This window comes from Anabrus simplex, chromosome 3 (assembly GCF_040414725.1).
Source record: "Anabrus simplex isolate iqAnaSimp1 chromosome 3, ASM4041472v1, whole genome shotgun sequence".
Taxonomy (NCBI): Eukaryota; Metazoa; Arthropoda; class Insecta; order Orthoptera; family Tettigoniidae; genus Anabrus; species Anabrus simplex.
In genome coordinates this window covers 402,706,475-402,730,712 of record NC_090267.1, presented here as the reverse complement: position 1 = coordinate 402,730,712, position 24,238 = coordinate 402,706,475, and the positions used below count along the sequence as shown (strand labels likewise).

At 41.2% G+C, this 24,238-nt stretch overlaps 1 protein-coding gene across 1 annotated transcript in view; it reads left to right on the top strand.

Annotated features, from left to right (window-relative positions):
* LOC136867377 (trypsin-1-like) overlaps positions 1–24,238 on the top strand; it is an 80,376-nt gene that overhangs the window by 17,299 nt on the left and 38,839 nt on the right. The window contains exons 3-4 of the mRNA XM_068227081.1: positions 557–645; positions 9,748–9,886. Of these exons, the coding sequence (XP_068083182.1) occupies positions 557–645; positions 9,748–9,886 (228 nt within the window). The remainder of the gene's footprint in view (positions 1–556; positions 646–9,747; positions 9,887–24,238) is intronic.

The window sequence follows — 24,238 nt, the reverse complement described above, 5'->3', positions numbered from 1 at the left end:
AGGTGAACCACTCGCCATCGCATACCTGTGCTCTCGTTGCAGCTTTGAGCGCCGCCATGTCAAGAAGCAGCTAGCATAAACTTCAGTCGTCGCCTGTGGAGCAGAGATGTTGATGTTCAGCGCAGAAACATATCAGATGGCAGTTTGGACTCGGCGTTTGACAAGAGAAGTGTACAACATGTAGTAATACAATACGTTCTCACTAAACAAACAAGGAGATAACCAATATAATAATGCTCTTCAGGACCTGCTCACCTGTTAAGTTAAACTGAGCACTGACCCTGCATTGCAGGAGGCCATAACCCTTAGGGGATCCGGAAGGCTATTTATTTATTTTAAGCGACACTCATTCTCCTCTTATACTACGGAGCTTGGTTGTTGTGCTTAATGTGTAGGTGTGATTAAATGAAAACACCTTGTTTTCCGATAAAGACTACTCTTCTAAGAGCTGTAAGACATTTTCTGGAAGTATTTGTGTATTATTGTTATTTATATAATTAATTCCTCCTACATTTAATTCGGCATTAAAATCTTATCCCTGCTCTTCATGTTTTAGGTTGCTTATCTCAACCGCGGATCGATGATGTGTGGTGCCTCGATCATTGGAAATGAGTGGGTGGTGACCGCAGCACACTGTGTAGTAGGGTAAGTCGATTGAAAAGTTATTTCACTGCTAACTGACTAATATTTAGACTACGTTTGTAACGCTCATAGAGAATATTCATACATTATTACTGAATGGCAGTGTAGCTGAGTACATAAGACAATCCCTACAAGTACTTGAACTTTCCACATAGTCCCCCAACACAGTCGGTTGGCGTTCAACCTCATGAGGCCAGGAACATATCTTTTTTCAGAGAGGTGTCATTCATATCTTGTAAATATGAATTTTCATATCAAATAGGGTATTATTGATCAGAAAGATAATTCTTGTCCTCTAATTATACCAGATGCTCTACATGAATCATGTCAGAAATATGCATTAGACAATAACTAAAAAACCAAAATACTTTGTCAGGTTAAAATAGAGTAAACCCCAAATTTAAATATCTAAGAATATGGTTAAGAGAGGTTACGATATGTAGTGAGGAAGAGAAGGCTAAAATTACAATAGCCAAGGAAGATTTTAATAGTCCGTCTCCTTGGCTGAATGGTCAGCGTACTGATTTGCGGTTGAGAGGGCCCCGGGCTCTTGACTCTTTCCTTTCTAGCGGTTTCCACTTCAATTGTTCCACTGTTTGGCTACATCCTCGCCATTTGGCCCTGTCAAGGACGTTTCGAGGTTTGAGAACCAGATCACGCATCTTCCACGAAGTTGTCCATCCACATCTTCGGGTGCCTCCCTCGTGATCGGCGTCCAGGTGATTAAAGTTGAAGGGCCATATCCATTGCTGAACTATCTTTGCTTCTCATGACGTGGCCATACAACCAGTGTCGAGCCTGTCTCGCTTTCTCTACTGTATGGACCGCAAAGGGTTTACGTGGCACATGTTCATTTCGGATATGGTCCAAGAGAGTCAGTCGCAATGACATCGTAACATTCTCGTTTGCATAGCATGGGAGGATCTTCCCATGTTTCCAAGCCAAGGGGAGATATTCTACTCCATAAAAGGCAACTGGTCGTATCACAGGTTTTTAAATTATAGCCTTCAGATAAATTGGCTCCTTTTGTCGCAGAGGACACCTGTCTCCAATTAGACCTTGCCTTGCTAACGCTCATCCGGGCGTCAGTAGTGGCATCATTATCTGATGTGACAGGAGATCAAATATAACTAAAATAGGTGACTTTCTTCAAGGTTTGATCACACTTTTAATGGTGCCGTTGGTTTGGAAGCCACATTCTAGATATTCTGATCTCTGAATGTTAAGTCGCTGCCCATTCTCATCCAGTCCCATTTTCCAGTTTGTCACCTGGTGCTGAAGTGCAAGGCTGAACCTTTTTGGAAGTATTACATCATCCACATACAGGAGTGTCCAGGGATGGAAGATTATATGTCAGCTGTTGCCGTATCTATACAAAGGCTGAAGACTAGCGGTGAAAAGGAGGGACCTTGAAGAAAATGATGTTGGGTGTTGATGACAGCACAGCTGGACGTCAAATTACGCTTGTGATGTTACGGTACAGAAGTTGGATCTATTCTATATGTACCTCTGGAACTCCGTAGCTGTGAAATGATCGCCATATGAGATCGTGTGATACCCAATCGAAAGCTTTTGGCAGGTCTAAAAATGCTAAGTGAGCTGTCTCCTTTACTGAGTGCCTCACCATCAAAAAACGTGTGGCAGGAAACAAATCTGTGGTACCAGGTCCTCTAACAAATCTTCACTGATTTAATGTTATGAAACAATAATTTTTAGTCGATTACCCAGTACTCTTTCAAATACCTTCAGAGCATGGGCACAGTAGTCGAATTGGCCATTAACCCCACTCCCATTCCGATACACAGTGGTGCACACAGTGTGAAGCTTGGTCTCGACTACGATTTGATTATGATGATGATGATGATGATGATGATGATGATGATGATGATGATGCTTGTTGTTTAAAGGGGTTAAAAGTCTAGGTCTTCGGTCTCTAATAGTACGAAATGAGTCGAAATATAATTACAATTTAAAAGTACAAAATTCATCCACTGACCAGAATTCAAAACGTGATGATGAAGAATGAATGGATAAATATGAATTTAATACAATCAGCGGATCCAACTTACAATACTGAAAGTTAAAAATAATTCCAAAATAGATCCACTGACTAGAAAAAATCGCAATACCTATGAATACGACTCTAAAGTATTAGAGAATGGTACGAACATTACGGAAGGGTTTGCAACGTACGTTCAGTCTGTATATTCCGAAGATAGAGCTCAGTATAACATTCCAAACGTTCCATCAGGAACCACTGGCAATATCCACATTGACAGCATTACTGTAGAGGATGTTGAACTAGCGTTAAAAACGCTCAAGCCAAAGTCTTCAGCGGGACCAGATCAGATACCGCCGTATGTTATAAAAGGTTGCAAAGATGTACTTAAATATCCTCTCCTCTTCATTTATAACTTAATTCTCAAAACATCTGTATTTCCCACAGTATGGAAACTGTCCCGAGTATATCCTGCGTTTAAATCGGGTAATCCAATGTTAATAAAAAACTACCAACCAATATCAATTACTTCAGCTATAGCCAAGATTTTCGAATTTATATTATGTCGAGGACTCACAATCTATACACGACCTTTAATATCAGAACAGCAACATGGATATATTTCAGGACGATCTACAGTAACAAATCTCATAAATGTTACACAATCAGTATTCTCAGAACTTGATAGAGGTGGCCAGATAGATGCAATATTTACTGACTTCGAAAAGGCCTTTGAAAAAATTGACCATGATATTCTCCTAAAAAATTAAATATGCTTGGATTATCTTACCCACTACTATGTCTTGTCCGCTCCTACCTAAGAGATAGAAAGCTGTATGCAGTATATCAAAGAAAATCATTCAGAGAATAATACCCTGTAAATTCAGGAATAGTCCAGGGCTCTAATCTAGGGCCGTGGATGTTCCTGGTGCTAATCAATGACTTATCTGAACGAATAAAATTCTCGGACTCTCTCTTGTACGCCGATGACTTTAAGGTATTCAAATCGATTGTCACCATTAACGACTGCGAACTTCTCTAGGCTGACTTAAGTAATTTACTACAATGGACGACTGAAAATCAACTATATTTAAATGTAGAGAAATGGGTATCCATGTCGTTCACTCGAAATAAAACGTGTATTTCCTTTAACTATAAACTAGGTTACGATGACCTGAAACCAGTAAATGAGGTTAAAGACCTCGGGATATTATTAGACCGAGAACTCACCTTCACTCCACATATACAGAAGGTAGTTGCTGAGTCATACAGGACATTAGGATTTGTGATGAGGAATGTCAAACCCTTTAAACTCCTAAAAACCTGTATACACCTCTACAGCTCTCTCGTCAGGTCCAAAGTAGAATACGCAAGCGTTATATGGAATCCAGTAAACAAAATATATATTGCACAGATCGAAAAGATCCAAAAGAGATATTTGAAATACATTTCAAAAAACCGGTAATTATCCACACATAGCATACAACGAACATCTCCTAAATTTTGAAATAGAAAGCTTGGAACTGAGGAGACAAAAGGATGACATGAAGTTTCTGTACAAAAATGTAAAATCTATTATTGACAACCCTGACTTTTTATGCCTCTTGAGCTTTCACGTGCCCCGCTTTAATGCGAGGACAAATGTAATTTTTCATAATAAAAATGTCAGAACAACCGCTCACAAAAATTCCCCACTCTACAGGCTATGCAATATCTACAAGAGCGCAGCTCAGAAAAATAATTCTTTAGACTTCTGTGTACCCCTAGACCTGTTTCTACAACAATTCACTATCTCCGTGAAAACTCTGTAATGCTGATTTGAACCAAAAATGTATTATAAACATTCTACATTAAGTCCTATCCCACAAATGTAATTATAAGTGTTAGAACTAGAAAAAAATAATAATTTAAATATGAAATTACGAATGTTATTTTTTATTTTTTTCCTCTTTCATGTAAAGATTATTAGATTAGATGTGAAATACTGTTCCTTTCTCGTTGTAAATATAATATTAGATTAGTTTAGATATTAGGTTATTAGACTAGTTTAGATATGAAATTATGTTTTATCTCCTTGTTTCTTGTAAGGATTAGATATGTAATATTATTTATTTCTCAACGTAAATATAATATTAGAATAGTTTCGATATTATGATATTAGACTGATTGAAACATTAAAAAAACACGTGTAAACATTTGCCGCTGTAATTGGGATTAGAAATCCTGTAGTGCGCAGTAAATAAATAATGAACTTAGAACGATCAGTGGATCCGACCCGCATTCCCCCACCTTCTCAGAAACTATCTTAAAACAATAGTATTACTGACCAAGGGACTACTTCCAAAGCACAATCCTGAATCGACGATCCTTGTTCTCTTAGGGGGTCCAAGATCCAGATCAGCGGCCCCTTATAATGGTACTTATCGCTAGTAAAGTAGATCCAGGGTATTTCTCATGTAGGAGGTACTAATCCAAAGAAACGTAGACTCACGATTTTTCACACATTATAGTACTTCTCACAAGTAATATACGTCGCAAACGTAACGCAGACTTATGGTGTTTCTCACATTACAGCACCACTCATAGGCAATGCAAATCCACGGTGTTCCTCACCTAGGTGTACTAATGGTAGGCAACGCAAACCCACGGTTTCGCTCATATAGTGGTACTATCAGAGGCAACGCCCAAACCTGTGGTATTTCTCACATAATGGCACTAATCAAAGGGAACTGTGGTACTAATTACAGATACTGTAAACCTACAGTGAACCACTCTCTACTGCTCCTAATCACAAATCTACAGTGTACATAATGTAGTGGTAAAACTCGCAATAAAGGCGACCCATGGCGTTCCCCGCGTGAGTGCACTAATCACAAATAGTTTCATGGTTCTAATTCAATCACCCCTGGTCGCCCATTTATTCGCCTCTTACGGTAGGCGAGGGATACCGTGGGTGTATTCTTCGTCTGCGTCCCTCATCCACAGGGGGTTGACTACGATTTGACTGAATAGCGTGACAAATTCTACACAAATTTGCCCAGGCATCTTTAAGATATCAACTGGTACATCGTCATGGCATATTGTTTTCCCATTCTTCATTTCTTGAGGGGTGATATCACTTCTCTGGACGTGAATAATGTTGCAGGTCCAGACATGGGTTAAGGGCTCAGTATTGGTGGGATTGGAAGCTTTTCGTTGCAGGTGCCAGCACAATAGTCAGTCCATCATTGGAGGATAGCTGCTGGGACTTCCAGGATGTTGACCGACCCTTTGATGTGTATAACATGGCCAATATCTTGCGGGCCAATACATATTGGCATCACCTCCTAGTGTCTCTAACTGGTCGTAGTTTCTTGTAATTATGCTCCTGTGCCGCAGTCCCCGTTCTTTTCACGGCCGAATTCGGATGTCCAGCACGAGCAAGCGATGTCATAGGGAATAAATTTGGCGTTGATCAATCAATCAATCAATCAATCAATCAATCAATCAATCAATCAATCAATCAATCAATCAATCAATCAATCAATCAATCAATCAATCAATCAAGCAATCAATCAATCAATCAATCAATCAATCAATCAATCAATCAATCAATCAATCTCCTAAAGGCTAATGCCTTGTCGATGCAACCACTCTTTATTTCCATTGGCTGTTCGCTTCAGTTGCGTGTAATTCTCACAATCTGACTTCTTCTTGAGGTCGTCTAAATACTTCATCCTAGGTCTTCCTCTCCCTTTCTTTCCCAGCACTTTCCCTTCAAGTATGTTAGTGATGAAAGTATTGTGACTGATGACATATCCAATAAATTTTAATTTAATGTTTTCCATTTCGTTCAAAAATCTTCTCTTTTCTTTAACCACTAACTTCAAATATAATATTTGAACTGACCAATGGACTATCTGATTAGAATGACCACCACTAGTGTAGGATATTGACAGCTGTAGAGGCGGTGTTGGGAATAGTAGTTCGATACACCATCCAGTATGTGTGGGTGTGTGTGTGAAGGAAAAGAGGGGGTAAAGAAAAGCTTTTTTTTTTTGTTTAAAACTCAAATGCGATTAGACTTGTAAATGGGACACGGTCTGGTCAAAAAAATTAAGCACACAGAAGGAGTGGTCCTATATTACAGACATGCATACCATTGATGTGTGAGTAAATGATTAGATTTACAAGGAACCGTAAATGTGTAGAACGCCCACCAGAGTGCATTCGTGATTGTACCGTTCTGTTTTGTATAAGTTGATACCAATTAACTGCTGTGAATCAGACAGCTAAACAAGACGTGCAGGGAGGATTACGTACAGTTTAAAGGCACGCGATGCCTCGCAGATGCGTTAGACACCAAGTGACATCATTTGACAGAGGCTGCATCATTATAGGGCTGCATGAGGCTGCTTTGTCGTATTGTGCAATTGCCATGCATGTGGGCAATTCGGGTATCACAGTGGCCCGATGTTGGACTCAGTGTGTACATGAGGGCACCCAATCATGTCGTGCAGGTGTGCCAAGCATTGCGGCATCCCTTAATTTCGCCACCCGCCATCCACTAACGCGTACTGGAAACTCTACAGCATCCTGTGAGCTCCCGCACATTGTCTCGACGGCTCGCATCCGCCGGATTGTGGTCCTACCACCCTATGCGTCGGTTGCCATTGACACCAAAACACCAGCGCCTGCGTTTGGAGTGGTGCCTGGCCCGGGAGGCATGGACTGAGGACGATTGGTGTTGCACCATGTTCAGTGTCGGGTCCCACTTCTCCATAACACCTGATGACCATAGTGTGTGGATTGGGCGGCGTCGAGGGCAGAGGGCAGGTCCTGCCCGTACTGTGGAAAGACACACAGGCGTAATCCCTGGTATCATGGCGTGGGAAAACATAGGGTATGCGTTCAAGTCATCTCTAATAGTGCTTCGGCAGATTTTGATGGCACAGATATACGCCATAGACGTACAGCACCCTGGAACAGTCTTCGAAAAAGTTAATGCATGTCCACACACAGCACATGTGTCTATGGACTGCCCAGAGCATGCTGAGGTCCTCCCGCGGCCAGCAATATCCCCGAACCTCTCCGTCATTGAACATGTGTGGAATGACATTGGAAGGGATCTCCATCCCAGTACCAATCTGCGGAATCTGGAGGGACAGCTGCTACAACTGTGGACGAACGTGCCTTAGGAGAGGGTCCAAAGGCTGTTTGACACCCTTCCGAACGCATAAGGAGATGCATTGCGGCCCTGGGGGTGATACACCCTACTGACCCGACGCCAACATTACACCTGTAACTGACAATGGCCTTGTCTCTCTCATCCCATATTGTAATCAGTTCAATAAAGACACATGGTTTTTCAGTTGTTAACTTATTTTGTCAGGCAGGGTAGCTAAAAATAGTCGAAAATATCTCCCTAAATTTATTAAGCTACTATTTACAAGTCTAAATCACGTTGCCTCTCCGAGTACTGATTTCAGTTTTAAGGACAATGATTTCTTGCTCCAGTATTATGTATCACAACTGCGTAGAAGGTTATGCTGTACTGTAGGCAATGGACTGTCTACGGGAACTGCAATATTAAGATGTAGTACCTGCAGTTGATCCTTTCTCCTTTAAAATAACCTGGATTTTCGTTGCTAGTGGTTTAACGTCACACAGACACATCGAAGTTTTCCGGTAACGTAACCTAACGTTACACACAAAGTATAATAACGTTGTTGAAAGAGTTTTATCTATGTTATAACAATTAAAATTTTGTCAGGCAGGCATGCGTTATATCCTCTTTGTATCTGAATGTGAACTACTAATTTCGAAAGTAGCGAATTAATACAAAGGACCATGAAACGTGTAGTGCAGTTACTTCATCGTACATGCGCGGCACATTAACTCAGTTTCACAGTGTTCAGAAAGACCAACTTTTCAAACGCGTGTATATGTCTAACCCTTGTCCAGTTTCTCTAGGAGGTCGTGTATGAAGTGAGACGAAACTTCCAACCAAATTTTTACGACCGGATGCGCCTTCTGACGTCAGCCTCATCAGAGGAGTTAATGAGAAGAAATGAACGACGTGATACCGGGTGGAAAATTAAAACTGGCCCGTACATATTTATAATACTGATGCAAAATTGACCTCTGTTAACTAACAGGATAACTGCCCACCACAGGAAATGCTGGAGTGAGTGTGAGTGGGAGGAGCAGATGTGTTTAGTGACCAGTTGAAGACAACACAAAATGGTGCTCACGATAAAAGAGCGCGCCTTCGTTGTCCAGTGTTATGCGATTCTTTCACTAAACTGTTAATGCTAACCAGTACGTCAAGACACTGTTTAATCCATACGTGGATCAACTTATACAAGATGGAACGAGTGTATAGATATTTTCAGAAAGACGGTGCAACAGCACACACCCCTTTGACAACCTTGTCACGAGTGCATGAGGTATTCGATGAGGAGAGAACCATCAGCAGAGGGCACTGCAATAAACTGGCCACTTCGATCGCCTGATATCTCTCCCTGTGATTTTTACCCGTGGGGCAAATTGAAAGGTCATGTGACTGCAATAATCCTCACACACTGCAAAGAGCTGATACGAGTGTCTCTCATTTTGATAAATCGAGTACGGCGCTGTATCGATATCGACGTCAACGGTGACGATTTCCAGCATCTTCTGTGATGTTCATTAAGAAGGGTTACTCGCACGTCAGTCCTATTGTAAATATTTTCCGGGCTAGATTCCTTTCGCCCACCATGAATATGAATATATGATACATGGCCTGTGGCTTAAGAACACTGCGCGAAGGAATGGAACTAAATTCGGGCTTTTGGCACACATTGTATAGCACAACCTCTCGTATCCTGTCGGCCAACATTCTACTGGCGAAAAAGTCTCATACTTTATAGACTTGACACCTTATAGATGAGGGCCACGAGACCACTGGCGATTGTTGTGATTTTTACCTGTGGGGCAAATTGAAGGGTCAGGTGTACTCAATAAAAATGTTTGAAAACGCTTGGATTTTGTTGTGGTGGTAGATAAAGTAAATTAGTAAGGTTAACTTTTATTAGAAATTTGATATAATTCACCATAAGTAAAAGTGTTCTTTTTTTCTAATATAGCATGTCAGCTGGTCAAATCACGATTCGTGCTGGATCGTCGAGGAATTCAGATGGAGGTTCAGTGCACAAAGTAACTCAGTTAATACCACATGAGAGATACACTAAAAGAGGAACGGACAATGATATAGCTCTAGCCAAGGTAAGGAACATTCGTACATAATCTATATATACCCTGGCAATATATATATATATATATATCCAAACACTAAGAAAGGGTTGAGCTGTGTTGCTAAGCTCGTTTATAAATCTGAGAGATGACGTTAATTAAAATTTCTAGTAAATCGCATTAGCGTGGCGCTAACGGAACAATGACATCAAGTCTGCTTCAAATGCGGGCTGTCGAGAGCGTTAGTTACCTGTGAGATTGGACGGAGTGATTGTGAGTGGGTCAGGAATGCCTTTACAACGACGAAGAGGCCAGTAAATGAAATGAAATGGCGTATGACTTTTAGTGCCTGGAGTGTCCGAGAACATGTTCGGCTCGCCAGACGCAGGTCTTTTGATTTGACTCCCGTAGGCGACCTGCGCGTCGGGATGAGGATGAAATGATGATGAATACAACACCCGTGCCAGCAAATTTAACCAATGATGGTTAAAATTCCCAACCCTGCCGAGAATCGAACCCGGGACCCCTGTGACCAAAGGCCAACACGCTAACCATTTAGCCATGGAGCCGGGCAAGAGACCAGTATCAACAGGTCACTGCGGTTGAACGACGCCGTATAATAGGGTTACTTGAATGTGGATTTTCCTTCCGAGCTTTTGCAAAACGACTTTACAGGAATGTCTCCACTGTGCATGTGTGCTGGCAGCGGTGGTCTCGAGAAGGTACTCTCGAAAGGAGATCGGGCTCCGGACGTCCCCGTGGCACCACACAGAGAGAGAGGAGCGACGTATCCGGCGTATGGCTGTGGCACAGTGGACTGCGACTGCAGCAGGACTTCGAGCCACAATGATGCAATGATTCCTTGAAAGAAAACTCCGGGCCACGCACCCTGCGGTGAGCATTCCACTACAACCAAACCACCGCCGTTTCCAACTTCAGTGGTGACAAGCGAGAGATCATTGGAGGATGGATTGGATGGCCGTTGAGTTTTCCGATGAAAGACGATTCTGTCATGGTGCCAGTGATGGCCGTGTGTAAGTGCCTGCATTCCACCTGTCTGCGGAGTCGAAACTCTGGATCTCCACTGGGAGTTCGGGTCTGGTAAACAATTTCCTACGACAGCAACAGACTCTCGTGGTTGTCCAACGCACCTTGACAGCAGATGTGTACGTCCGCCTGATGATAGACCATTCGTGCAGCCATTAATGAACAGCATTCCCGGGGGGGGGGGGGTTCTCCAACAGGATAATGCACGCCCCCATGCCGCTGTTGTAACCCAACGTGCTCTAGAGAGTGTCGACATGTTGCGTTGGCCAGCTCGATCCCCGATCTGTCCCCAATCAAGCACGTATGGGACATCATTGGACGGCAACTTCAGCGTCATCTACAACCGGCATTAACCGTCCCTGTATTGACCGACCAAGTTCAATAGGCATGGAACTCCAACCCACAAACTGACATCCCGCACCTGTTCGACACAGTGTATGCACGGTTGCATGTCTGTATTCAACAGTCAGGCGATTTCACTGGTTATTACTGGACCCTGTAGTCAATCTTTAATCAATGAAATATGTCACCTCGACAAATATATTGTCAACACTTCCGCATTCTACATTCCTTATTTCATGGTGTTTGGATATTTTTCCGCCAATGTATATAAAATAAGAGTTTTGTCTGAACATTGGTCAGAATTTGAAAGAAATGGTATTGTTGTATCAGTCCACAGGAACAAGGAAATTAACTTAATTTTCCGTCATTTCTGTCTTATGTACTGTATCTACAAGCATCACGAGAAAATGGCTGAAGAGAATGTCATGAAAATTGGTATGTAATGTCTGGGAATAACGTGCTACAGTCTAGGTTATAAATAAGTTTTATTCACGCTGAATGAAATGGTAGTTTTGAGGAAGGTGCCTAAACTTTACTTTTTTATACCTATGTTATTGGTCCTATCTAAAAGTATTACATACCATGAAAAATGTCCGACTCGTTGGCTGAATGGTCAGGGCACTGGGCTTCGATTCATTGGGTCCCGGGTTCGATTCCCGGCCGGGTCGGGTGTTTTAACCTTCATTGGTTAATTCTAATGGCCCGGGGGTTGGGTGTTTGTGCTGTTCCCAACATCCCTGCAACTCACACACCACACATAACACTATCCTCCACTACAATAACACGCAGTTACCTGCACATGGCAGATGCCGCCCACCCTCATCGGAGGGTCTGCTTTACAAGGGCTGCACTCGGCTAGAAATAGCCACACGAAATTATTATTATTATTATTATACCATGAAATATATTATAGAGAATACAAGATCGAACCATTTATCCTTTTTGCAGTTATACCGTAACGACAATGATAGTAGAATAACGAATTTAGACTTTCGTCATTTAGTCCATATCAACGCCATCCATTGTTAACATGGTGTTTCACGTAAAGTGGCGATGGTTTCTGTCATGACTGTCTTAAGGTGTGAAACTGCATGGGAATCGGTTCGTATCGAGAAGGAGAATTATATAAAAAGTGAGAAAAATCGTAATGGAACGATCGCTTAAAGAATAAGATAAGTGATAGTCATGAAAGAAGGACTACTTTTACATGAGATACTCTAATATCCCATATTCGGAAGAAAACTAAATGTGAAGGCCTAGAGTATCGGAAGCTCATAAAACTGATCAACAATAACATCATATTGACCATTGCTGTGATGTGATTTGTCTCTTTTTCTGCCACTCATCTCCGATAGATGGGAGTACTGCTCCGCCACGAGTGAAACAGCAAGCGTCAATATTGGCGGAAAGTATCTAGGGAGTAAAATAGCGTTGCACTTCTGTATCAATGTCCCATCAACGGCGTGTACTCCATCTAGCATAATATACATTTTAAAGAAAATTATTCCACCAACTGTACATTTCTTTTTTCTTTCGTGAAGTATGTTCGCTCAAAGAGTTGTTGCATGGCAGAAACGCTACCTGGTAGAGTACGTGGAGGTAATACAGCCTCAGAACAGTCCAGGACAGCGCGCTGTTATTGTTACCTATGGCCACAACAAAACAAGAGCATATTATTGTGTCCTGTGCAGTATAGTTGGGGACATAACATGACGTCATCGTCTCATACCACTAATATCCTGTGGCAGATCGGTGTCTCTTAGCATTTTACACGATTTACTACGTCTACTGTAGCCGGAGTCGCCAAATCGTTTATCTCATTAACACCAAAAGGGTCAGAGCAATCTATTTTCCATTATTAATAGCAGTATAATAATGTAATAATAAATATCTAACTCATTTTACAACAATCAGTATTTTTCTCCGTAGGGACCAATTAAACAAGTGTTCCTTGGCGAGCACCTCCCGTGCTGCGAGGCACAGATAAGCAAGGGAACACTTGGGCTGATCTCTGGAATAATGACGGCGGGGCGTCTTCACGAATGATCGAATGAGTACCGATTGCCTCTGATGCCGGATAATCGTCGGAGGAGGGTTTGAAGAGAGCAAGGTAACGCCAGACAAGTCTTGCACGCCATTCCGCATGACCATCAGGGAGCTGAGTCCACCTTGTTTAAGGGCGGCGTTATATATGGACGTCGGATGCCACTCATCTTCGAAGAGGGCAATATCACCGGCAGTCAATTCGTCAATAGAATCCTGGTGCCCACTGTTCAATCACACTGGCAATAGTTCGGCTATCAGTAGGTAAACGCTGTGTAGGCGGTCAAAGGAAGCGATTTAAAGTTGTAATCAAGGCTAACTTGAAGAGATGTTACATTGATGTTCATAATTCTGAGAACATAGCCCCTGACCGTTCATCCTGGAGATCACTAGTCCATCATGGCACACTATCTTTTGAAGAAAACCGCCGACGTACAGCGAATGACAAGAGGCAGTGTAGGAAAGAAAGAGAAGCACTGAGGAGGAATAGAAGCAACATGACTGCTCACCTGGGACTACCTGTCATCACTGTGGAGAACTGTGTAACTAACGCATTGGACTGTATATTCACCTCCGAACGAACAGATGAAGAGGCATCCTGTCTGGAAGACAAACCTACTCGATTACTAGTGTTTGCTATTTTCATCATCATCATCATCATCATCATCATCATCATCATCATCATTTCGGCGAGAAATTCATTCTGCAAGATAAAAACCGTTCCAATCTTGTGATCCTCTTCCTCAGGGAGGCCCACATGCATCAGATGAACTGGCATGCAGTGTCTTCGGACATGAATCCTATTGAACATGCCTGAGGTATGCTGAAGCAGGCAGTGCGACGACGAGCGAATCCACCTGTCAAACTGGCCGACGTCGGGAGGATTGCTGTTGAACAGTGTGACAGGATCGACCAGGACAGCCTCAACCGCCTTATGGACAGCATATCACGACGGGTCCGATCATGCTTCACTGCATGGAGCTGGAGTAACACAATATCGAGAGGCAGACTCAAATTCCCATATACGATACCCGAATGCACGTTGCTTAAGAATAGTGTCTGTGTTGCGCCTGTCGTTGCATTTTATGTACAACAATCGTGTTATGCATGATATAACGTGTGTACTTGCATTCTATACATTCCCTAGGCTCATTTGCGATCTAGAAATCCGGAACTCCAGGTGGTGCAAAACATTTCTGAAGTATATCTATCTATAAATATAAAAGTGGATGCTGGTATATTTGAGATTAATAAACTCAAAAGCCACTGGACCGACTTCACTGAAAACTCCATAATGTGTCCTTTTTAATCGTGCGAGGGTTTAGGGAGTGATCTAAATGAAATCCGACGGGTAGATATTTATGATGAGTAATTTTATGTAGTTATTTAATTACAAAGCTGCACCAAGATTGGGTCGACTTGATGGACAGATCGTCACTAGGCTACAGCAGCTTACGCTATATCATGATAGTCCGGTAAGAAATGCTGTATATAATGTAGGTGGACTAGCAAATGTACCCTTGCTTCCCTACGGTATTCTACATTGTATACGGAAATGTAAGTAAATTACTCTAACATGCTGTGAAAACGAATTTTTAATTGCAGCTCTCTTAGCGTTACCCGAGAAACAGCATGGGGAGGTCCGCGTACGTTGTTTCCAATGTAAAGTGTGAGTTGCGTAATTGTGTTGGCAATGGCAAAATCACCTCCCTACTGCGATTCAAAATCGAGTTGGGAAGTTTACGTTATTTTTTAATGCTATCTGTTCGGGGCGTCGACCTAGAAAGATATTTTGCCCCTAGTATACATTATAATGGCAGGCCTCATTGCCTACTGCCTGGTCGTAATCGATTTGGGGAGTTTTCGTTACAATGGCAGGTCCACTTCTCTACTTCCAAACAGGTTACATTTGAGGAGAATTTATTATATAAGGCAGGTAAATTCCTTATTGCGAGTCAAAATTGAGTTGTGCTGTTATTATAATGAAAGACCCTTTTTCTTACTGCCAGTCACACCGAGTTGGTGAATTTCCAGTAAAATAGCAGGTCACTATACCTAATGCCAATCACACTTTAGATGTGCACATTTGTTTAAAATGGCGGGAACACTTGCCTGCAGCCAAACATAATCGGGTAGGGGAGGTTTGAAAAAATATGCATGCTCCCTTGCCTTCTGCAAGTCAAATCGAGGAGGGAATTATTCACTGTAATGGTAGGCCCTCCTCACTAATGCCACTTACAGGAGTTGGAGAAGGACCCATTCCTATTGCCAGTCAAAGTCGATGTCGGGAGCACTGACTACAATAGCGGACGCACCCCTTCTCGATCGCTACAAATCAACATAATTAATATAAATAGGTCGACATACGAAAGTATAGGCATGTTTACAATATTGCAGACCTTCATTTACAGATTAACTGCTGCCAAATGGTACGTCATATCGACAAACCGATTATACCGTAAGACGCCGTATTTAGCGGGTCTACATGGCTGGTCCTGCGATATTATTTCGTATCACGTCTATTCATGAGTCAGAATGAGTTAGAAAAGTTGAATAGGGTGAAATTTGCGTAAGAATGTCTCGCAGTGCATTACGTTTTAGATAATTATGTGACCTTATAAACACAGCATTTAGCTCACATATGTGTACTAGGTGGGCCAATGTTAGTGTAGAATTTTATAATTGTACCTTTCCTATACCGTAAGTGATTCATAGTATGGATTATGCGTATAGAAAGTAAAAAAATGTACATACATTCGAGAAATAGAGGCAAATCTAACGTATAAGTGATAGAGATACAAGAAAAAAGTCATAGGACCAAAGTTGTAGATTACTCCAATTTGAACCGAGATTGTGCCATCCGTGTTGTGATAGGACTTACCCTATAGCCACGAAATACTTCGAAACGAAGGTCTGCACCGTCATTAAAATTCCATCCTTATTTCGATATTCTTCGAGGATAATAAGTGAAAAATTGAAAGATCTTGGAAGTTTTCCGTCGGTTACAGGCTAAAACGTATAATTTTGTTTGACAAATTTCAGTTTCCTAACTCGTCCGTCAGATTGTGCCACGATCTCGATTTTGGGTGAGGGGGGTAAAAATAAAGACTTGTAGGAAACTAAAGTTTAAAAAATGCAGCTGGTCATCATTGCCCCTTAAAAGGATAGCTGTATGAGCATTTCGCTAAAATAGTCAATGTACAGACACACGGTCGTTACGATTTTATTTATATAGATAGATAAGGAATCTGCTCCACGTACAACACCGTTTGGGCTACGTCCGCTGGACTTAGCTTGTAAACCCGACCGTTCATTATCTCTCCATGATTAAACCTCCTGTCAAAAATGCACATGAGAAAAACTTTTTAGAAATAGATTTTGATCAAGGTTGGTCTATTTCCAGTCAGGTTGGTCTAGTATATATAGTGGGAGAGTAAAATCACTATTTCCGTTTCCTAAGAACCGCTAGTCCATTCCGGGAATTTGAAATAGTGTGGACCTTAAAAGCTACATTTGGACAGGTGGATGGTAAATAAAATATTTGATTGAAATATCTTCGGAAGTTTTCAAGTTAAGTCCGTAGAGACTTGTGCTGAAAAACCGTCCGTTAATGATATTTCCCTTATTAATCCTCCTATCTAGAGGGTGCACATTAGAAAAAAAGGTTGATTTTCATTAAGATTGGTGTATTTCCATTAATTTTGATTGTGAATGTGAATATTTTGTGGGAGTGCAAAATCATGTTTTCGGTTTCGGATAAACCCCCAGAAAATTTAGGTATTTATTAATAATATTGGCCCAAAAAACCTACCCAAGGATAGGAGGACTCTAAATATCAAGTTTGGTAGGAATATATCCAGTAGTTTTCAAGTTACAAGAACTCAGACGAACAAACAGGCAGACAGACACCAAAGCTAAGAAATATGCAGATGGCCAATATTACACATGAAACGGACAACTGTACGGATATTTCGCCAAATTATTTAATGTACAGAGACACGTTCGTTACGATTTTATTTATACAGACGACAGATAAGCATGGGCACCTTTCGAGGTGCAGAACATTTCGAGAGTTACTGCTCCTAAATGGTACATCATATCAACAAACGATTTGACGGTTTGCACCATCAGACTCCACTTTTATCGCTGTACATATTTGGTCCCAAACTTTTTTCTTATCTCCAATATTTAAGAGTTTCATTAAGTTAGTATGTTGAATGGGGCAAAATTTAAATACTTTTTAACACTTCTCATTATTTTTCGCATAATTACGTGGTATTTAGAATCATGAAATTTGGCTCGCATTTAGTTACTGGTCGTGTCTATATGCATGCCAAATTCGATGATTATCTTCCCTACACGTGTGTAAAACTGTGAAATATATTTGTAAAAAGCACAAAATTAACGGGCAATCGAGATGTGCGACCTAATTTAAGGTATAAGGGAGAGGCAGCAAAAAGTCATAGGACCAAAGTTGTAGATCACTCCAAATTGAACGGCGATTGTGCCATCCGTTTTGTGATGGGATTTACCGTTTAGCCACGAAATACCTCGAAATGAAGGTCTGCTCCATCATTAAATTTGCCTGCATATTTCGATATTCTTCGGGGATGAAGAGTCAAAAATGTAATGATCTTCGAAATTTTCCGTCGGTTACAGGCTAAAACGTATAATTTTGCCAAATTTAAATTTTCCAGCTCGTCTGGCAGATTGTGCCGCAATATTGATTTTGGGGGAGGGGGTAAAATTAGGACTTTCAGGAATCTAAAGTTAAAACGTAGTTAGATGGTCATTTTTACCCCCTAAACGGATAGCTGTACGAACATTTCACCAAAATCGTCAATGTACAGACACACGGTCGTTACGATTTTCTTTATATAGATGGGAACACGCCACCATGTTTTATGCAGTACCTTTCTTGATAGGAGGATCGTTATTAAGCGTGTTACTTGGAAACAGCAATCCAAAATGCCGTTATCGACATGTACTTTCATGTCATAGGAACAACTTTGATAAGTACGCCCCGTTTGAAGAACGCAGCTGTGTGTAAGGTGTGTAAAATATTTACGAAAATATATAATATCAACATTGGAATGACACGAGTTATCACCCACTCTTAACAAAGCTCAACTAGGTTTTCGCAATCACTATATAACCTATATATACATCTTTATACAGTATAAATGACATTGTATGTTGGTATGTATACATTACACCTTCTCCTAAATCACTGGAGCGATTTCAAACAAACTTGGTACACTTATGACTTAGTATCCGGAGACAAACCGCGTGGAGGTAAGATACCACAAGCATCCTTAAGTGCGGGGGGCGGGGTGGGGCTGATGGATTGAGATATAAAATAGTCGAAAATAGTGTCGAATCCTTACTTTTCGGGGTCGCTGAGATGAATGGTGACACTCCAGATTCCAATTTCAGCCCTTATTTGGGTGGGAAGATGCGGAGTGAGAAATAATAATAATAATAATAATAATAATAATAATAATAATAATAATAATAATAATAATAATAATAATAATAATAATAATAATAATGTGTGTTGTGAGTCATCAGTCCATAGACTGGTTTGATGCAGCTCGCCATGCCACACGATCCTCTGCTAACCTTTTCATCTCTACGTAACTGCTACATCCTTCATCTGCTCAAATCTGCTTCTCATATTCATACCTTGGTCTACCCCTACCATTCTTACCGCAGACACTTCTCTCAAAAACCAACTGCAGTCCTGAATATCTTAAGTTGTGTCCTATTATTCTATCTCTTCTTCTGATCAAATTTAGCATAATCGATCTCCTCTCACCAACTCCATTCAGTATCTCCTCATTCGTGATTCTGTCAAGCCATCTTACCTTCATCATACTTCATCACATTTCAAAACCTTCTATTCTCTTTTTTTCTGAACTAGATATCATCCATGTTTCACTTCCATACAATGAATGCCACGCTCCAGACGAAAGTCTTCAGAAACATCTTTCTAATCCCCATATCAATGTTCGAAGTGAGAAAATTTATTTTCTTATGAAAGGCGTTCCTTGTGCTGGTCTTCATTTATTGTCGTCATTACTTCCTCCATAGTTAGTTATTTTTCTACACAAGTTACAATATTCGTCTACTTCCTTTAAGCCATCATCTCCTAATCTAATATTACCTGCACCACCCACTTCGCACCACTAAACTCCACTACTCTTGTTTTTGAATAAGTTATTTTCATCTTGTATTCTTTATCTCTCTGTCCATACCATTCAGAAACTTCTCCAGATCTTCTGTAGTCTCAGATAAAATAACAATATCATCAGCAAATCTCAGGGCTTTGATTTCCTCTCCTTGGACTGTGATTCCCTTCCCAAATTCCTCTTTGATTTTCTTTAAGTTACTGCCTGTTCAATATAAACAGTGAAAAGGAGGGGAACAAAATGCAGCCTTGCCTCACTCCTTTCTGGATTGCTGCTTCTTTGTCAAAGCCCTCGATTCTGATCACTGTAGACTGATTTTTACACAGATTGCAGATAATGCTTCGTTCTCGGTATCTGATCGCGATCACCTTCAAAATCTCAAATAACTTGGTCCAATCAACATTATCAAATGCCTTTCCCAGATCTACGAACGCCATGAATGTTGGCTTGTAGTTCTTAATTCGATCCTCTAAGATCAGAGGTAAAGTCACGATTGCTTCACGTGTTCCTACATTTCTTCTGAAGCCAAACAGATCTTCTCCCAACTCAGTTTCAACTTGTCTTTCCATTCTTCTGTGAATAATAGGTGTTAAAATTTTGCAGGCGTGAAATACTAATCTAATGGTACGGTAGTTTTCACACTTGTCAGCACCGGCTTTCTTGGGAATAGATATAATAATATTCTGCCGAAAATAGGATGTCACTTCTCCTGTCTCATTCATCTTACACACTAAGTGGAATAACTTCTCCTTGCTGGTTTACCACAAGGCAGTGCGTAATTCAGAGCGAACGTCATCAATTCCAGGTGCCTTGTTCCTATACAGGTATCTCAAGGCTCCATCAAATTCTGTCCTCAAAATTGGGTCTCCCATTTCACCAGCATCAACAGCCTCTTCTTGTTCCAGAACCATATCCTCTACTTCTTGATACAACTGCTGGATATGTTCCTGCCGTCTTTATACCTTGTGTTCTTTACTGAGAAGCGGTTTTCCATCTGAGCTCTTAATATTCATAAACCTAGTTTTCCTTTCTCCAAAGATTTCCTTAATTTTCCTGTATGCAGCATCTACATTTTCTAGGACCATACCACCTTCAACGTCCTTCCAATTCTCCTTCAGCCATTCTTCCTTAGCTGTCCGGAACTTTCTCTCAGCATTATTTAATCGCCTGTATTCGTTTCTGCCCTCTTCATTTTTTTTTGCTTTCTTGTACCTTCGTCGTTCATCAGTGAGTTCTAGTACTTCCTGAGTTATCCATTGGTTCTTAGTTGATCTTTCCTTTCCTTCTAACATTTCTTCAGCAGCCCTAGAGACCTCATTCTTCACGAGTGTCCATTCTTCCTCAATTGTGTTTCCTTCAGCCTTTCCATTTAGTCCTCGTGCAACACGTTCCTTGAAACAATCCCTCACACTCTTTTCTTTCAACTTGTCCACTTGCTTTCCTTCCTTTCTTCAATTTCTTCAACTTGAAGTGGCATTTCGTAACCAACAAGTTGTGATCAGAGTCCACGTCTGCTCCTGGGAAAATTTCGCAATCCAAAACTTGGTTTCTGAATCTCTGCCTAATCCTAACGAAGTCCCTTTGATACCTTCCTGTGGCTCCAGGTCTCGTCCATGTATAAAATCTTCGTTTGTGGGCTTTGAACCAAGTATTAGCAAGGACTAAATTATGAACAGTGCAGAATTCAACCAGCAGAATTCCTCTTTCGTTCCTTTGTTCCAATCCGAATTCTCCTACTGTATTACCTTCTCTTTCTTGGCCTACCACTGCATTCCAGTCTCATGAACACCTTTGTATGTGTGTGTTAAGAACTCACACGGTCTGTTGTTATCTTACCCCGTTATTAAATTTGAAATCTAATTGTATTTTGTAATGAACAGGAAAGTTTAGAACAGTCCTCATATAATCTGTTGTGTTGAGAGCAGAAAAGAACATTACACTCATGGGGTGGACGGATGCACGGATTGCAACGTCTAGGGTAATGGGTGGCATGCGTGTAAGGCTATATCACACAGAACACTCTGATGGGCGCCTGTGGGAACAGACTATTCTGTTCACTAACGGCTCAGAGTAAAATGTAGGGTTGTGCGTACTCCGTCGAAGTAAGTAAGATGGCGACACATCCACCAATACTGAATGCATTCAACCTACTTGTATTTAGAACACACGCCCTACATTGTCGGTTGTTATCATTCCTTGTTCACTCTTTCATAAATTTCATGGACTTTTTTAAGAGGAGACGGTAAGGAGCCTGTGTGTAATGTTAGGTTAGCGTATTTTAAGGGTGAGGTTAGGTTACTACACGTGATGACCTCACTTACAGAACACTTCACTACTTCAAGCCTTCTAAGAGGAGCCTGTAATTGAACTCTTCTAAGGGGAGACGCTAAAATGCCTTTGTAAGGTTAGGTTACCGTTCCCGGCTGAGAATCGAGCACGGGACCCTGTGAAGTGAATACCTCAACCTCAACGCTGATAACACACCCAAGGTGTCGGAGAATAATAATAATAATAGTAATAATAATAATAATAATAATAATACAGTTTTCTACACTTGTAGGTTCCCGGTTTCGAACTGTCATATAGACATGGATTTGCTCCTGTTTTTTAAAGGCGGATGGAGGGATTTAATCACTATTACGTGTTTCTGTTGTAGTCGATAGTACAGCGTGGTGTCAGAGTCTGAAGAGTAAAATGTTGGGACAAACACAAACACTCAGTCTCCGAGTCAGAATAATTAATCAAAGGAGCATAAAATCTCTAACCCAGAAGAGAATCGAACCCGACACTCTCTGAAGCGAAGGCTTGAACACGGGACCCTTTGAAGCGAAGGCTTCAACGATGGCTACTAAGCTAAGGAGTTGGATAAAATATATTAATAATAATAACAATAACAATAGGGTTTTCTGCACTTGTAGGGTCGCTAGTGCGAACTGGCATATACAGTACATATATATTTGCTCCTGTTTTTACAGCCGGATGAACTTCCAGACGCTAACTCTATATGGAGGCATTTAAACACTATTACGTGTTTCTGTTGTAGTGGACAGTACAGCGTACTGTCAGAGTCTGAAGAGTAAAATGTTGGGACAAACACAAACACTCAGTCTCCGAGTCAGAATAATTAATCAAAGGAGCATAAAATCTCTAACCCAGAAGAGAATCGAACCCGACACTCTCTGAAGCGAAGGCTTGAAAGCAAAACCCTATGAAGCGAAGGCTTCAAGGCTGACTATTAAGCTAAGGATTTGGTCTTAATAATAATAATAATAATAATAATAATAATAATAATAATAATAATAATAATAATAATAGATGGGATGAGTGGTTTAGATGGTTGAGACGCTAGCCTTCTACGATAATTTAGCGTATTTTTTGTGGTTGCGGTAGGAAGTTGGTAGTGGTGCTATTGGTGGTGGTGGTGATTATTGTTTTAAGACGAAGTACAACTAGGCAACCATCCTCTATATAATCAGAGGCAATAACCGAAGGTATGGGACACATCAAAAAATGAAGGTATCGGCGAAAGGATGACAAGGGCGCCCGAGGGCGTGAAAATAAAAGGACTCACTATGCCTCGGAAACCTATTAGCGCCCGGAAAAGAACAAGAGTTGACCGAGGGAGGTCGGATAGGAGGAGCCTTGCACTAGTAAGTAGCAATGTCAGGACTCAGCTAAAGGCTCTGTGGCGGCCAACCCACGCTCCCAAATTCAAAGCAGCTGGGGCCCATTTTAGCCACCTCTTACGACATGCAAGGGATATCGTGGGTGTTATTCGACCGGCCCGACCCACACGGTGTCGTTATGATGGTTAACTGGCTGTAAGGCTGAGCAAGGTACACTACAAAGTGTTTTCCTCGATATCAAGAAGAAAAGAAATTATATTTCATCACAGGATTACTCCGATGTTTTCAATTGTTACGGTTTTAAATGGTATCTACCCGCCTACTGGCCGTGATTGTTAAGGCGTTGAAGTCTAAATGGTCTGACACCGTGGTTAGCCGTTTCGAGTCCCGCTGTTCGGATAAAGATATCTATAAGAATGTTAGCCGGCATGGTAAGGGAGTTGGTGGTATACAATTTCTAATTACTAGATTGCGTGACAAAAGCCTCGACTAAATTCTAAAATTATCCGCAGTGCTCATATGGAGTGAGGGCACATTACGCTGTTGTTAATGATTCATCCGTCCGATGGAGACGTAAAGGTTCGAGCAGACCTCTTGGTGCTAGTTATTAGGTCCCTCAATAGAAAGTTGGCGACAAGAAGGGAATGTGGCCGTAAAATGGGGGCATATCCACATGTGCAACGCAGTTCGCGCAAGCGACCCCACAGATGTAAGGTTTTTTTTCCTTGCTGTTGGCTTTACGTCGCACCGACACAGATGGGTCTTATGGCGACGATGGGACAGGAAAGGGCTAGGACTGGGAAGGAAGCGGCCGTGGCCTTAATTAAGGTACAGCCCCATCATTTGCCTGGTGTGAAAAATAGGAAACAACAGATGTAAGTAAGCGTAAATGTAACATAATATAAACAATGCTTTTTTATTATCCTCATCCACCTCCTAGTAAACCTAGTAGCGTATGACAACCTTTTCATCCTCCTCCGAAAAACTGTATGGAAAGTATTATTTCATATGTACGTTTGAAGCTTATGTTCCAGTTCGAAGACTTAATAATGATGTAAGTATATCAGACTTGTCAATGTTAAAGGGGAAATAACCAAAATGTTATGTCCTTTTTGTATATGAATTTAATGACTGAA